At 45.8% G+C, this 17,642-nt stretch overlaps 1 protein-coding gene across 1 annotated transcript in view; it reads right to left on the reverse strand.

Annotated features, from left to right (window-relative positions):
• LOC310794148 (inactive rhomboid protein 2-like) overlaps positions 1-17,642 on the reverse strand; it is an 81,674-nt gene that overhangs the window by 28,837 nt on the left and 35,195 nt on the right. The window contains exons 3-5 of the mRNA XM_083656055.1: positions 7,750-7,911; positions 1,406-1,557; positions 296-479 (exon numbers count right to left, since the gene is read on the reverse strand). Coding sequence (XP_083512181.1) covers positions 296-479; positions 1,406-1,557; positions 7,750-7,899 — 486 coding nt within the window. The 5' untranslated portion in view covers positions 7,900-7,911. The remainder of the gene's footprint in view (positions 1-295; positions 480-1,405; positions 1,558-7,749; positions 7,912-17,642) is intronic.

A 17,642-nucleotide genomic window follows, 5' to 3' on the forward strand; every position in this document is an offset into this window, starting at 1 on the left:
CAACTCTCAATAACTGTCAAACTAGATGAATGATGAATAGTTTGACAGTTATTGAGAGTTGATTTGAGTTAATGAGTTATTAATTTGAGTTAGTGTGGACCAGTGATGTCACTGGTCCACACTTTAACACTCAATAACTGTCAAATTAAATGACAGACTTCAAAACCGTTTACAGTTTTCTGATATACTACTGATGTTCTAATGATACAAAGCTGGTTGAAAATGGGCGGAGTGTTCCTTTAACCAGCATATGAAGTCATATTACTGTGTAGTTGATAGCAGGCCAGCAGCAGACCTTGGGCATCCTGTGTGTGGCTGGGGAGTCCAGGCCCTGGTCGATGCTGGTGGCCCTCTCAGGCTCTCTGTACTGGGGCTTGAGCTTGCCGTAGCGCTGGCTGCAGTGGCGCAGGCTCTTCCTGTGCCACACCTGCTGCTTCGTCTCGGCATCTTCCCCCACCCCGAACCACTGCGCTGTACCCCTTGAAGGGGAGAGAGGGGGAGAGAGCGAGCAAGAGAGAGAGAGAGAGAGAGAGAAACCATCTGACATGAGAGATTAACACATTGGGAGTTTATTTATCAGTGCATAAAGTGAAATAGATTGATGAACACAATTATCAAGGAGGTTACATTATGTTTTTGACAGGTTTTGTTGGCTGGACCACAACAGTTGGGGCAGAACCTATAAATGTGAATGTCACACGAATGTTACTCCAGCCATATACTAGGTTTTGAGACCTAGTCTTGTTAACTGAATGAAGGTTACACGACTTGTCAGGAAACTAGTTAGACTATATTTCTCAAAGATGTTTAGGATTTATAACATGAAGCCAGAAAAGACAAGCAGGGTTATCGATTGACCACAACTGTTGGTGTCAACTGTTACACTGTTACATTACACCTGCTGCGGTGTCAACTGTTACACTGCCATATTACACCTGCTGCCGTGTCAACTGTTACACTGTTACATTACACCTGCTGCGGTGTCAACTGTTACACTGTTACATTACACCCGCTGCGGTGTCAACTGTTACACTGTTAAGCTATTGATAAATGGCTCAAAAACGTCCAGTTGCTGTCACTCTGGTATCAGGTTTAGGGGAGCCCAGTGACAAAAGGAAAAAAGATGCCAAGCCCACACACAGTACGGCAGTTCAGTCAAACATATATTTTGTAGGGATTTACTTGTATGTCTGCATATTAAACTAAAGGTTATAGAACAAATGTAGGAGAATCATTAACACACATGAGTGATGGGGTAAAAACGTTGGGAAGCACTGAGGCAGAGGATGATATTATACACCCACACACATCATTCCCGTTGCAATTCTCACCTCTATCCTCAAACCTTCTCAGCAGAGAAGAACAGAAACATGCAGGCTGTGTGCCTACAAACCTGCCATCTTACCTGCGGATGCTCTGTGAGAGTGACGTTTGTCTCCCAAACTTGGCCCTCCTCTCCTGGGCCACGGAGCTCCCGTCGGCGGCCATGCTGACGCTCTGCGTCACGGGACCGGTCGCCTGAACGCTCACGCTTTTCTTCAGAGATGGACGGAGTGGCTGAGCAGAGGAGAGGAGAGAAGAAGTCACTGTTAGCATACCGTAATTAATTACAAGAACCTGTTGTACAGTAGCTTGACAACACAACCGTAAGACTATTACAGCCAGGTATCTAGAGGCAGAGACAGAAAGGGGCGGGGGTAGAAAAAATAAATGACCCGGTAATTATAAGACTATTACAGTAATTGATTGGGTTATGCTACAGAGAATAAGAAAAAAGGACGAATTATTGCCGGAGCCTCAAAAACGGAGAAATGAATACAAAGACTTGGCAGAACGTAACAGAAGAAATGACTAGGGCCATTATGAGACTACCAAAGCAACTAATTGGCTAATTGAGTGTAATAGCTACAGAACTTCAGGTCAATGGTAAGAAGGACCGTTTAAAAACCCAGTAATAAATGACAGTGCTATTTCAGATGATGTGCACATTTTTAACATCGACGCGATTGTGTTCCGTCAATGTTTCATTGTGCACAGGACAAAGCAACACCTCTGCTTTGCTGCCTGACACACCTGCCTGTACTTGTTGTGCTTTATTGTGACCCGCAGGCGAAGGAAACGTTCCAGTTGTCTTATTCCATTATGCCAGGTGAGAGAGAGGCCATTATTACCTGAGCCTGCAGCCACTAGTCTAATTGCCTTGTCCTTCCCGGAGTTAATGGGGCTCTAAGCGAGCCATAAACTGTGCTGAAGCCAGCAGAGGGGAGGACGCGGGTCATGTGACTGTGCTGAAGCCAGCAGAGGGGAGGACGCGGGTCATGTGACTGTGCCTGCCCTGCTCCGCCCCCCATGGGGGCTCTAGCAGGGGAAATCCACCCTAACATAGAATTCACAGAATCTAGAAATGTTGCTCAGATGATGAGTGAGTCTCTCACCAAGCTGGACAGAAGACAGCAACATTCATCTGTGATGTCATCAAGTGACACTTTTTGGGGCATCAGTGAATCATTCTTAATAAATGGCTTTTTGGCTTTTCTCTGAAGATGCGAGCCTGCGCACTGCTCGGTGGACGCGCTCTTACAATGGTTGTGATCTATGTGTCTATTTATATACTGCTGGATCACTGGTTGTGATGGTGCATTTTAATGATGCTATGTGTCTATTTATATCCTGCTGGGTCACTGGTTGTGATGGTGCATTGTGTCTATTTATATCCTGCTGGGTCACTGGTTGTGATGGTGCATTGTGTCTATTTATATCCTGCTGGGTCACTGGTTGTGATGGTGCATTGTGTCTATTTATATCCTGCTGGGTCACTGGTTGTGATGGTGCATTGTGTCTATTTATATCCTGCTGGGTCACTGGTTGTGATGGTGCATTGTGTCTATTTATATACTGCTGGGTCACTGGTTGTGATGGTGCATTGTGTCTATTTATATCCTGCTGGGTCACTGGTTGTGATGGTGCATTGTGTCTATTTATATACTGCTGGGTCACTGGTTGTGATGGTGCATTGTGTCTATTTATATCCTGCTGGGTCACTGGTTGTGATGGTGCATTGTGTCTATTTATATACTGCTGGGTCACTGGTTGTGATGGTGCATTGTGTCTATTTATATCCTGCTGGGTCACTGGTTGTGATGGTGCATTGTGTCTATTTATATCCTGCTGGGTCACTGGTTGTGATGGTGCATTGTGTCTATTTATATCCTGCTGGGTCACTGGTTGTGATGGTGCATTGTGTCTATTTATATCCTGCTGGGTCACTGGTTGTGATGGTGCATTGTGTCTATTTATATACTGCTGGGTCACTGGTTGTGATGGTGCATTGTGTCTATTTATATCCTGCTGGGTCACTGGTTGTGATGGTGCATTGTGTCTATTTATATCCTGCTGGGTCACTGGTTGTGATGGTGCATTGTGTCTATTTATATCCTGCTGGGTCACTGGTTGTGATGGTGCATTGTGTCTATTTATATCCTGCTGGGTCACTGGTTGTGATGGTGCATTGTGTCTATTTATATCCTGCTGGGTCACTGGTTGTGATGGTGCATTGTGTCTATTTATATCCTGCTGGGTCACTGGTTGTGATGGTGCATTGTGTCTATTTATATCCTGCTGGGTCACTGGTTGTGATGGTGCATTGTGTCTATTTATATCCTGCTGGGTCACTGGTTGTGATGGTGCATTGTGTCTATTTATATCCTGCTGGGTCACTGGTTGTGATGGTGCATTGTGTCTATTTATATCCTGCTGGGTCACTGGTTGTGATGGTGCATTGTGTCTATTTATATCCTGCTGGGTCACTGGTTGTGATGGTGCATTGTGTCTATTTATATCCTGCTGGGTCACTGGTTGTGATGGTGCATTGTGTCTATTTATATCCTGCTGGGTCACTGGTTGTGATGGTGCATTGTGTCTATTTATATCCTGCTGGGTCACTGGTTGTGATGGTGCATTGTGTCTATTTATATCCTGCTGGGTCACTGGTTGTGATGGTGCATTGTGTCTATTTATATCCTGCTGGGTCACTGGTTGTGATGGTGCATTGTGTCTATTTATATCCTGCTGGGTCACTGGTTGTGATGGTGCATTGTGTCTATTTATATCCTGCTGGGTCACTGGTTGTGATGGTGCATTGTGTCTATTTATATCCTGCTGGGTCACTGGTTGTGATGGTGCATTGTGTCTATTTATATCCTGCTGGGTCACTGGTTGTGATGGTGCATTGTGTCTATTTATATCCTGCTGGGTCACTGGTTGTGATGGTGCATTGTGTCTATTTATATCCTGCTGGGTCACTGGTTGTGATGGTGCATTGTGTCTATTTATATCCTGCTGGGTCACTGGTTGTGATGGTGCATTGTGTCTATTTATATCCTGCTGGGTCACTGGTTGTGATGGTGCATTGTGTCTATTTATATCCTGCTGGGTCACTGGTTGTGATGGTGCATTGTGTCTATTTATATCCTGCTGGGTCACTGGTTGTGATGGTGCATTGTGTCTATTTATATCCTGCTGGGTCACTGGTTGTGATGGTGCATTGTGTCTATTTATATCCTGCTGGGTCACTGGTTGTGATGGTGCATTGTGTCTATTTATATCCTGCTGGGTCACTGGTTGTGATGGTGCATTGTGTCTATTTATATCCTGCTGGGTCACTGGTTGTGATGGTGCATTGTGTCTATTTATATCCTGCTGGGTCACTGGTTGTGATGGTGCATTGTGTCTATTTATATCCTGCTGGGTCACTGGTTGTGATGGTGCATTGTGTCTATTTATATCCTGCTGGGTCACTGGTTGTGATGGTGCATTGTAATCCTAAAATTCCTAAGAATAATGTGACTTGCTCATTACCGTCACATACCTGATTCTCTCTCTCTCTCTCTCTCTCTCTCTCTCTCTCTCTCTCTCTCTCTCTCTCTCTCTCTCTCTCTCTCTCTCTCTCTCTCTCTCTCTCTCTCTCTCTCTCTCTCTCTCTCTCTCTCTCTCTCTCTCTCTCTCTCGTGAGGGAATGATCTGGCTAGAATCCCTTGCTGGTAATTTGGGGAAATTAAATGACTAGTGACAGGAGGCACACACCTACAAATGCACATATAATTATAATATTTAAGAGATTACTTGATGTACCGTATATGTAGGATCAAATCTGCTCCTGGCAACGGTTGAGCCAAACCCCACTAATTAGTATTTGTGGCTGTCTATGCAGTGGAAACACCACAGTTAGTAGCCTGTGTGTGTGCGCCATATTTCTGCTGCTTCATGACGCTGTGTACTATTGACAGAGCCATTAGCACATGCCTGGGATTGTTTGTGCTATATCTGACTATTTTACTAGAGTCTCTTGCAAACAGTCAAGCTTCACCACGCTTAATAAAGCTTTGACTACTTTGACTAGCGTGTAGCCTGAAATGCTACGGTTTGTAGTCTGAGCATGGGGCCCCAGCAGGGGGGAAATGCATGGCATTGTGCCCACAAACCGCCAGGCAGCTGTCCCAAATGCCACCCTGCCCAAGCAAGTGACACGTAGAGGGCAACAGAGAGAGCAGCACGCTGCCCTCTCCACCGGCTTTCAGCTCTGCTGGTGCTGTGGTACGAGTAGAGAGGAATGATGATGATGATGATGATGATGGTGTGTTTAAATTGTGGAGTATCAGTTTCATGAGAATGTGCTCTGTAGCCGTGTGTCTGTCGGTCGATATGATATTGACCAGTCTACTGTCTGTACATGTCTTAAGGTGCTATTTCAGGCTCGGACTTCAGTTCCTTATTTTCAACTTCTTAACAAACCGCACAAAGTATGTTTTTCACGTGAGGAACTTGGTTTGATCCGGTTGAAAAGGAGGGTGCCTGAAGCATGTCCGCCCCCCTGAGGAGGGTGCCTGAAGCATGTCCGCCCCCCTGAGGAGGGTGCCTGAAGCATGTCCGCCCCCCTGAGGAGGGTGCCTGAAGCATGTCCGCCCCCTGAGGAGGGTGCCTGAAGCATGTCCGCCCCCCTGAGGAGGGTGCCTGAAGCATGTCCGCCCCCCTGAGGAGGGTGCCTGAAGCATGTCCGCCCCCCTGAGGAGGGTGCCTGAAGCATGTCCGCCCCCTGAGGAGGGTGCCTGAGGCATGCCCGCCCCCTGAGGAGGGTGCCTGAAGCATGTCCGCCCCCTGAGGAGGGTGCCTGAAGCATGTCCGCCCCCCTGAGGAGGGTGCCTGAAGCATGTCCGCCCCCTGAGGATGGTGCCTGAAGCATGTCCGCCCCCTGGGGAGGGTGCCTGAGGCATGTCCGCCCCTGAGGAGGGTGCCTGAAGCATGTCCGCCCCCTGAGGAGGGTGCCTGAAGCATGTCGGCCCCCTGAGGAGGGTGCCTGATGCATGTCGGCCCCCTGAGGAGGGTGCCTGAAGCATGTCCGCCCCCTGAGGAGGGTGCCTGAAGCATGTCCGCCCCCTGAGGAGGGTGCCTAAAGCATGTCCGCCCCCTGAGGAGGGTGCCTGAAGCATGTCCGCCCCCTCGGGAGGGTGCCTGAAGCATGTCCGCCCCCTGAGGAGGGTGCCTGAGGCATGTCCGCCCCCTGAGGAGGGTGCCTGAAGCATGTCCGACCCCCTGAGGAGGGTGCCTGAAGCATGACCGCCCCCTGAGGAGGGTGCCTGAAGCATGACCGCCCCCTGAGGAGGGTGCCTGAAGCATGACCGCCCCCTGAGGAGGGTGCCTGAAGCATGACCGCCCCCTGGGCTGAAAGCCTGAAATCCCTTGTGATTCAATATGCTTGGCGGGTGTTGCAGAAAGACTTTGGATATCTGTGATTAACTATTCTTACCTCAAATTAATAATAGACAATTAGTGCTGGGCATTGGGCAATATATTGATATTATATCGATATTGTGATATGAGACTAGATATCGTCATCTTAGATTTTGGATATGGTAATACGGTCTTAGATTTTGGATATGGTAATATCGTGATATGGCATAAGCGTTGTCTTTTTCTGGTAGTTTTAAAGGCTGCATTACAGTAAAGTGAGGTAATTTTATGAACTTACCAAACTGTTCTAGCTGTTCTGTTATTTGCCTTTACTGTGAAATCACCAGTTACAACTGAAAATACCAAGATATATATTGTGTATGGCCATTCAGTATTCTAAAAATACAGAGATATGATTTTTGGTCCATATATCGCCCAGCCCCAATGACAATAAATGCTGTTGTCATAGAGACTGAAGCCTGAGGTACAATAATAATACTCTATCTTTCCAAACTGTGACCTAACACACCCATGGGGAAACCACTCTGCATCAGCATGAGGTCAGCATGCGGCATATTCCCAGTGGAGAGTCATGTGACATGACGTCACATGATGAGGCATATTCACAGCAGCAGTGGAGAGTCATGTGACGTGATGACACATGATAAGGCATATTCACAGCAGCAGTGGAGAGTCATGTGACGTGATGACACATCCGGGGGCAAAAGGGTGAAGAAACCTCAGCGTGGGTGCTGGTGAGAATTATTATCTTTTGACTGAACTTTTTTTTCTTTTCTTTTTTTTTTTTTACTTGTGTCCAGGTTGTCGGTGAAGCTTGTGTTTGTATCCATCACCTATCAATTATTGGTTCGGTTCTTTATCAATATTCTTCTTGTTTATTTTTCATGACTAAATAATAGTTTCTTTTTTTAAGCGGGGGGCGGGGGGATAAAGGAAATAAAGAGTCAATGACCATAAGAGTAAAGCACATTAATGATATTTAAAGTTAGTGAAATCAGGTACCTGTTTGGCAGGGTCGTGGGCGGGGCTCGTCTCTCGCTGGTCCTCGGGGGGAGGGATGGCTATGACCAGGCTGGGCGGCTTCTTGCTCTTCAGGCGGCTGTCGGATTGGCTGCCATCGAGAGGTGGCTCCTCCCCCTCCTGTGACGCCATCCTGTCAGAGTTCTGAAGATGAGAAAATGTAATCGATTAAAATTATTATTCATTCATGGTGTATTTTTAGCAGACAAATGAAGGTTACAGGAAGTCAAGAGAGCCCTGCTATGCTTCAAAGGAAAAAGGAGTGGTGCCGTCTGTCTGCTTTCGCTATAGCAAACTATACTGTACAGTTTATGACATTACTCATCCAATCAATAAGCCTACATTTCCCTATCTTTGTTTAATAAAAAAATGAAACACATCTATGCATTATAAAATGTAAATCCAGTGATCATACCATGCCTTCAATGCTGCTGATCTAGAGGAAATGTCCTGCCCCACACCCTTCCCTGTGAATATGTGTCTGCCATGTTCTCATATTCAATAACTACTAGTTTTAGAAAGGGCTTCCACAGAGAGATTTATCTGTATTCCTCATAGCCAAAATTAACAATATTCTCCAATTCACATCAAAACATATCAGGCCAAAGTAGAAGTGGTTGGGCTGCAAGTGAAGACTCCTTCTACAAAGAGGAACATACATTACATACTGTAGTCACTACAGTGTAGTGCAGGCAGGGGTGTCCAAACTTTTTTGAATGGGGGCCACATTAGATCATTTGAAAATGCCGGGAGGGCCAGGTGCTTCTCGCATCATATGGGTTATGAATACAATTGTATTTTGTTTACCATCTGAAAACATTAGTTCTGCATGTGCTGTTCCTACTCGGTTCCTGTACAAACTGTATCATAGTGTTGTCATCGTTAGGTGAAGGGAAAAAATGCTAATTGAACTTGCTTGATTAACCAATACTGTGTGGAGGGCCACATATAGTCTATTTTGAGAGACAAGACGAGGGCCACTTCAAATCAGTCTGCGGGACACAATCGGCTACATGCACAACTCCACTACTTCCTGAAATTAGTACAGCTTCTTTATTTCCTGTCATCACTATTGGATGAACTGATTAATGTCAGGTGTGCTGCAGTCACAACAATGATCAGGCACACCTGATTAATCAGTTCATCCAATAGTGTAGGACAGGAAATAAAGAAGCTGTACTAATTTCAGGAAGTAAAGAAGTTGTGCATGTAGTCTATTGGCCCCAGGACCGGACTTTGGACATGCCTGTAGTGTATACACTAGGTGCGATGAAAAACTCAAAACGTCAATGCATTTTGCACTGAGATCACTGCTAATCTCTTATAATCCAGGCTTTCTAGACATCACGTTAAAGCACGTTGCCCCTTTTCCCTCATGAAAATGTATTTTACGAGCCTTATGGGATTATACATGTTAATATTCTACTCTATAATTCCTAATATTTCTCTGAAGTAATCCTATAGAAGCTGTAGGATTACTGTTGGATTTCTTGTGTGTGTATCGGTAGCCACAGCATTTAGTGTTTTGTGACAAATTAGTAATCACCCCCAACTGTGTGAGGAGCGTCACAGAAAACTACAAAGAACTACAGAGAGAACTACAAAGGCCAAGATGAACTCGGCAGCCCTGCCGTATGGATGTGATCATGTGACCCAGGCCCTTTGCGTGACCCCTGCCTGGGTCACTGGGGCACGGTGGAAATACCTTTTGACCACGAGCGTAATCCTCATCTCATTCACAAGCAATACGATACTGAGGCTAAACTAAAGCCTTCGGAGGCTGTAGAGCAGAGGTTCTCAAATGTTTTTCAGCCAAGGACCCCTTACAAGATAGAAAATATACCAGGGACCCCCTCATTCTGATTTGCGATTTTGGGCTAAGCTTAATTGTTTCCACGGTAACGTGCTTGATTTTTAAATTGATAGGTTTGTTAGGTTAGAATGTAATCCATAAACCATTTTAGATTTAAAGCATACAATATTTTCGTTGAACTATGAAGCTTTTGCAAAAACAAATTGTTTTTATTTTTTATTTTCCTGAAAACTTTTCGCGGACCCCCTGGCAAAGTGCCACGGACCCCTGGGGGTCCCCGGACCCCCATTTGAGAACCACTGCAGAGCAAATGGGTGCAAAGAGAAGACATTAGTCGACAGTCAAAACAATAACTGGAGGAGGAAGCTACTGACTGTCTCTCTAAACACACAGGCCTTTACACAAACAGCAGCAGCAGCAGCAGCTGGTCGCCTTCCAACACAAGCCAGTTGAAAACATGAATGCATAAATAAATAAAAAATCACAAATGCTTGCCAACTTCCCTTCACTTTTTTTGATTAATCTCATCATAGGCAATTTCTTAAGTGATCCTTAAAAGGTTTGGCTGTCACTTAGAAGAGGAACGATGCTATGTGAAGGATAGCGGCTATACAGCTACCACAGGGCCCGGCTCAGGGATTTAAGCACTACGGCATTTAATACATCTCCTTTTACAGTTCCACTCAGGCTTTTAGAGGATGCTGCTTCCCAGAGTGACTCACGGTGAATACAAAGTACAAACCATCACATCAAACCAACAACCACTGACTAGGGGTGGGAATCGCTGAGTAGCTCACGATACGATATCGTCACGATACTTGGCCCTCGATAACGATATATCACGATACAGCGATACTGCGATAATCGATATATTGGAAGACGATACATCACGATACCTGTGTAACTGAAGAGAAAAAAATACCCCTAAAAGGCAAGAAGCAGGTATTATGTATTTATTAGCAGAATTGACATGAACTCTCAGAGTTCACTCACTCACTCATACCATTTTCGATACCACGGAGGAAAAGTTACACATTAAGTCTTTTTATTATTATTATTAAAACAAGAAAACCTATATAACCTACCTACCTATATAATTTCTAAAAGTAGATATTAATGATCAAACATTTCCATTCAGTAGCCTACAGTATTTATGTTTTTGTTTCAACTACAAACATAAATAAACGTCAACTTGAAACTATGTTTGAACTACCACACACAGCATAATATTTTAGCCTGTTTATTAAAAAAAAAAAAAAATTTTTTTTTTTTTTTTTTTTTTTTTAAATAAACATATCGATACTTGGTGCCAGTGTATCGATAACGTATCGCAAGTGGAAATATCGCGATACCGTGAGTATCGATATTTTGTCCCACCCCTACCACTGACAATAGCCCTCTAAGAAAAGACCTCCATTTGATGCCATTTTCTCTCTCAGATCTAAATCTAAATGATTATAAAACATACTAGTAGGACATAATGACTAACTAGTTAACTATTAGTCAACTGAAGAGCGGGAATGAACACTATCGACGTCATACTTCGACTGATAACACCTCACCACACCAACTGTTCAATCGTTCAGAGTGACACCAGATCGATCAATACTAGTCTCAGATCACCATGCTTCCATCTGGTGGGGAGTCATCCATACCTTGGTCCTACACTATATGCTTGCACTGTGATCAGCCTGGTACCCCCAGAACTTGATCAGAACTCGTGGCGGATCAGGGCTACGTATCGGTACTCCATATACCTTTATCGACCGAAATAACACAGTTACCAAGTATCTACACTTCTACAGTCAAACAATAATAACTGCATTCGATCCTATTTGTACACAGATCTAGAAAAAAATACTATTTGTATGGTTTTGCTTGCAGCCAATAACCGCAAGCGTTCTTCGATTATATGAGACGTGATTGCTGATTGGCCCACACTACCGCAGCAGCTGCAGCCCATACAGTCTGCAGTGGTGAAGTCGCCCGTGGTGTATGTGACGGAGTTGGCAGTTCAGCGTGCTGAGAGGCCAACAAAATGTTCAAAAATATCGCTATACACACAAAGGTATTGAACAAAGTACTCTTAGATATCGGTATCAGTGTAAGGGTACTGGTATTGGTACTGGTATCGTATTCTTTCAAACAATACCCCCCCAGCCCTACTGTGGATGACAGGCAGCATCAGCTAAATGCTGGCTCAACTATGCTAGCATGTGATCATCAAAGTGTCAGAGGAGCGTGATTTCTAACCCCACATAGGATAAGCAATAACCACGCCCTGTGGCGCCGGGATTGGCCAGGAACATTGAAGCTTGGGACTAAAGCACCTGGGGTTTTTCATCTTTTAAAATAAAGATGTTTAAAAAACTATTGCTACATTTTCAGTGCTGTACCTTTTCTCTGGGTAAGAATTGAGCTTGAAATTAACGATGATACATTATATTATATGAGCTATGAACGTGAACACAACACCATTTATATTATTGCATGTTTTTGTAGATTGTGTACATTGTGTAGATTACAATTATTATGCTTATTATTATTATTACTATGCTAAGGAAGGTAGGTGACCATAATTCATTTCAATGTCCGCTCTCAATATAGTGTTGCTCCTGGCCAATCCCGGCGCCACAGGGCGTGGTTATTGCTTATCCTATGTGGGGTTAGAAATCACGCTGCTAAGGAAGGTAGGTGACCATAATTCATTTCAATGTCCGCTCTCAATATAGTGTTGCTCCTGGCCAATCCCGGCGCCACAGGGCGTGGTTATTGCTTATCCTATGTGGGGTTAGAAATCACGCGTCAGAGGAGGCTGACTCATATGAGGGCTCTGTGTCCTGCCGTCTCAACGAAGCTCACGAAGCACAACATCATCTTAGGTGAACTAACGTTACAACAACACATGCATGACAGTGACACACACACACACACACACACACACACACACACACACACACACACACACACACACACACACACACACACACACACACACACACACACACACACACACACACTCTGCACAAAACAGATGACGTAAGCCGCAGTAGTCGCAGTCTTTTCACTAGAGTTGATCTAAAAGGACAGTTACTGTATATTCTCATTACCGGTGTCTCGGCTCAAGGTCTCTCTTGAAAAAGAGATTTTCAATCTCAATGAGACTAACCTGGTTAAATAAAGGTCAAATAAAAAATAAATAAATAAAATAAAATGTCACCAAGCTAACATCATATCTCCTTCTTCCAGTCTTTACCAATCGCAGGCAACAGCAGGGCAACGGCTACAACAACAACAATAACAACAACAACAACAAGCAGCCGGTCTATTCTATTCCCGGAGCTCAGTACCTTTCACAGCATCACTCTGAGTATTTCCCACTAGGATGGAAGGCGCGCTGCCTGCGGTGTTACACCTATAGCTTCACATGCGGTGTTACACCTATAGCTTCACATGCGGTGTTACACCTATAGCTTCACATGCGGTGTTACACCTATAGCTTCACATGCGGTGTTACACCTATAGCTTCACAGTCACACCGTCAGTGTTACACCTATAGCTTCACATGCGGTGTTACACCTATAGCTTCACATGCGGTGTTACACCTATAGCTTCACATGCGGTGTTACACCTATAGCTTCACATGCGGTGTTACACCTATAGCTTCACATGCGGTGTTACACCTATAGCTTCACATGCGGTGTTACACCTATAGCTTCACATGCGGTGTTACACCTATAGCTTCACATGCGGTGTTACACCTATAGCTTCACATGCGGTGTTACACCTATAGCTTCACATGCGGTGTTACACCTATAGCTTCACATGCTGTGTTACACCTATAGCTTCACATGCGGTGTTACACCTATAGCTTCACATGCGGTGTTACACCTATAGCTTCACATGCTGTGTTACACCTATAGCTTCACATGCTGTGTTACACCTATAGCTTCACATGCGGTGTTACACCTATAGCTTCACATGCGGTGTTACACCTATAGCTTCACATGCTGTGTTACACCTATAGCTTCACATGCGGTGTTACACCTATAGCTTCACAGTCACACCATCGGTGTTACACCTATAGCTTCACAGTCACACCATTGGTGTTACACCTATAGCTTCACAGTCACACCATCGGTGTTACACCTATAGCTTCACATGCGGTGTTACACCTATAGCTTCACAGTCACACCATCGGTGTTACACCTATAGCTTCACAGTCACACCATTGGTGTTACACCTATAGCTTCACAGTCACACCATCGGTGTTACACCTATAGCTTCACATGCGGTGTTACACCTATAGCTTCACATGCGGTGTGTTACACCTATAGCTTCACATGCGGTGTTACACCTATAGCTTCACATGCGGTGTGTTACACCTATAGCTTCACATGCGGTGTTACACCTATAGCTTCACATGCGGTGTTACACCTATAGCTTCACATGCGGTGTGTTACACCTATAGCTTCACAGTCACACCATCGGTGTTACACCTATAGCTTCACATGCGGTGTGTTACACCTATAGCTTCACAGTCACACCATCGGTGTTACACCTATAGCTTCACATGCGGTGTTACACCTATAGCTTCACAGTCACACCATCGGTGTTACACCTATAGCTTCACATGCGGTGTTACACCTATAGCTTCACATGCGGTGTGTTACACCTATAGCTTCACAGTCACACCATCGGCCCGAGCGTCCATTATGTCGTCGCTCGCCGTCCTGAAGCCTCGGGGGGGTTCGCTTTATGAAATCAATGGCAGGGCCGCGGGTGTCTGTCAGCGGCAGGAATGGCAGCAGCCTGGAAATCTGACACCAGCTCAGTCGATAGCCTGGTTTCCACTACAGGGCCAAGACAGGGGCGGCAGACAGCCTAGTAGTTTACACTACAGGGCCAAGACAGGGCCAGACAGCCTAGTAGTTTCTACTACAGGGCCAAACAGGCTAGTAGTTTCTACTACAGGGCCAGACAGCCTAGTAGTTTCCACTACAGGGCCAAACAGGCTAGTAGTTTCTACTACAGGGCCAGACAGCCTAGTAGTTTCCACTACAGGGCCAAACAGGCTAGTAGTTTCTACTACAGGGCCAAACAGGCTAGTAGTTTCTACTACAGGGCCAAACAGGCTAGTAGTTTCTACTACAGGGCCAAACAGGCTAGTAGTTTCCACTACAGGGCCAACCAGGCTAGTAGTTTCCACTACAGGGCCAAACAGGCTAGTAGTTTCCACTACAGGGCCAAACAGGCTAGTAGTTTCTACTACAGGGCCAAACAGGCTACAGGGCCAAACAGGCTAGTAGTTTCTACTACAGGGCCAAACAGGCTAGTAGTTTCTACTACAGGGCCAAACAGGCTAGTAGTTTCCACTACAGGGCCAAACAGGCTAGTAGTTTCTACTACAGGGCCAAACAGGCTAGTAGTTTCCACTACAGGGCCAAACAGGCTAGTAGTTTCCACTACAGGGCCAAACAGGCTAGTAGTTTCTACTACAGGGCCAAACAGGCTAGTAGTTTCTACTACAGGGCCAAACAGGCTAGTAGTTTCCACTACAGGGCCAAACAGGCTAGTAGTTTCTACTACAGGGCCAAACAGGCTAGTAGTTTCTACTACAGGGCCAAACAGGCTAGTAGTTTCTACTACAGGGCCAAACAGGCTAGTAGTTTCTACTACAGGGCCAAACAGGTTAGTAGTTTCCACTACAGGGCCAAACAGGCTAGTAGTTTCTACTACAGGGCCAAACAGGCTAGTAGTTTCTACTACAGGGCCAAACAGGCTAGTAGTTTCTACTACAGGGCCAAACAGGCTAGTAGTTTCTACTACAGGGCCAAACAGGCTAGTAGTTTCCACTACAGGGCCAAACAGGCTAGTAGTTTCAGGGCCAAACAGGCTAGTAGTTTCTACTACAGGGCCAAACAGGCTAGTAGTTTACACTACAGGGCCAAACAGGCTAGTCGTTTCCACTACAGGGCCAAACAGGCTAGTAGTTTCTACTACAGGGCCAAACAGGCTAGTAGTTTCTACTACAGGGCCAAGTCAGGGCTTTACTTTACTTTATTGTCTGTGTCACTAATTTTGACGCCCCCCCGACAGCAGCGTGTCTTTTTGCCAAGACAAGTGATTGATCAAAACTATACTTTCCAATAGTGCTTTCAATCGAGTGCGGTAAACATTTCAAGCCCGGGCCTGGAGCCTGGTTCTCCTCTCGGGCCGGGCCTGGAGCCTGGTTCTCCTCTCGGGCCGGGCCTGGAGCCTGGTTCTCCTCTCGGGCCGGGCCTGGAGCCTGGTTCTCCTCTTGGGCCCGGAGAGCGGCTATTGCCGGCAATCTAGCCTGTGGTTTAGCAGAATAGTGGATCAGGGGGGAGGAGGCTCTGATGTGCTCCCGCGGGTCTGTTGCACACAGACCCACTCTGATAATGAAATAGCCAATACTTTGGCTAATGGACAAAGTACTCAAGTGGCAGACAGACTGCTGCTGACCACAGTATATCAATGTGGACTGACTGTTGTTAGGAGCAGACAGACTGCTGCTGACCACAGTATATCAATGTGGACTGACTGTTGTTAGGAAGAGCAGACAGACTGCTGCTGACCACAGTATATCAATGTGGACTGACTGTTAGGAGGAGCAGACAGACTGCTGCTGACCACAGTATATCAATGTGGACTGGCTGTTGTTAGGAGCAGACAGACTGCTGCTGACCACAGTATATCAATGTGGACTGACTGTTGTTGTTAGGAGGAACAGACTGCTGCTGACCACAGTATATCAATGTGGACTGACTGTTGTTGTTAGGAGGAGCAGACAGACTGCTGCTGACCACAGTATATCAATGTGGACTGACTGTTAGGAGGAGCAGACAGACTGCTGCTGACCACAGTATATCAATGTGGACTGACTGTTAGGAGGAGCAGACAGACTGCTGCTGACCACAGTATATCAATGTGGACTGACTGTTAGGAGGAGCAGACAGACTGCTGCTGACCACAGTATATCAATGTGGACTGACTGTTGTTGTTAGGAGGAGCAGACAGACTGCTGCTGACCACAGTATATCAATGTGGACTGACTGTTGTTAGGAGCAGACAGACTGCTGCTGACCACAGTATATCAATGTGGACTGACTGTTAGGAGGAGCAGACAGACTGCTGCTGACCACAGTATAGTCGTGTCTGGATAGTAGCAAGTTGGCAAGCAACCTCATAGCAGAAGGGCAAGTTTGCTTAATAAACAAACACTGAACATTCCTGATCATTAACTGTCTGTGTGTACTGTCCCATGTATTGAAAACATTATAATATTATAATAACTTTAAAAAGACAAAGGGCTTTCAGGCCAGCTACATACAGTATTTTGTTTAGTCCCAATTGGGCTTCAGTAGCAAATGCACAACATGGGGCAGAAACCAAATCTCAAGGCAGTTAGTCAACGGCCTCATTCCACTCACATCTCCCAGTGAGTTAAGCAGTGTTAGAGCGAGGAGGAGGCGTGTCCAGAGTGAGGAGGAGGCGTGTCCAGAGAGGAGGAGGCATGTCCAGAGTGACATCATCCATCGCTATAATCTCATCATGTGACATGGAAAACCGCCATTTCCCCACAAGTGTCCCTGCATGCCTTTTCCTCTCTGGGGTCCAATAAGTGCCCGGTTCAGCAGCTAGCTCCATGCCTCACCACGAATCAGTGTTGCAGCACTGGGACTGTGTGTGTGTGTGTGTGTGTGTGTGTGTGTGTGTGTGTGTGTGTGTGTGTGTGTGTGTGTGTGTGTGTGTGTGGTGTGTGTGTGTGTGTGTGTGTGTGTGTGTGTGTGTGTGTGTGTAAATGAGCTACCTCCACCCCTTGTGTTCATGTCATCATGTGCTCCTCTGAAGAGCTTGTCAGTTGTCACCATGGTTCACTCTCTCCCCCCTGTTCCTCTGAAGAGTGTCACCATGGTTCACTCTCCCCCCCCTGTTCCTCTGAAGAGTGTCACCATGGTTCACCCTCTCCCCCCTGTTCCTCTGAAGAGTGTCACCATGGTTCACTCTCTCCCCCCTGTTCCTCTGAAGAGTGTCACCA

This window comes from Poromitra crassiceps (assembly GCF_964638095.1).
Source record: "Poromitra crassiceps genome assembly, chromosome: 19".
Classification (NCBI taxonomy): domain Eukaryota; kingdom Metazoa; phylum Chordata; class Actinopteri; order Beryciformes; family Melamphaidae; genus Poromitra; species Poromitra crassiceps.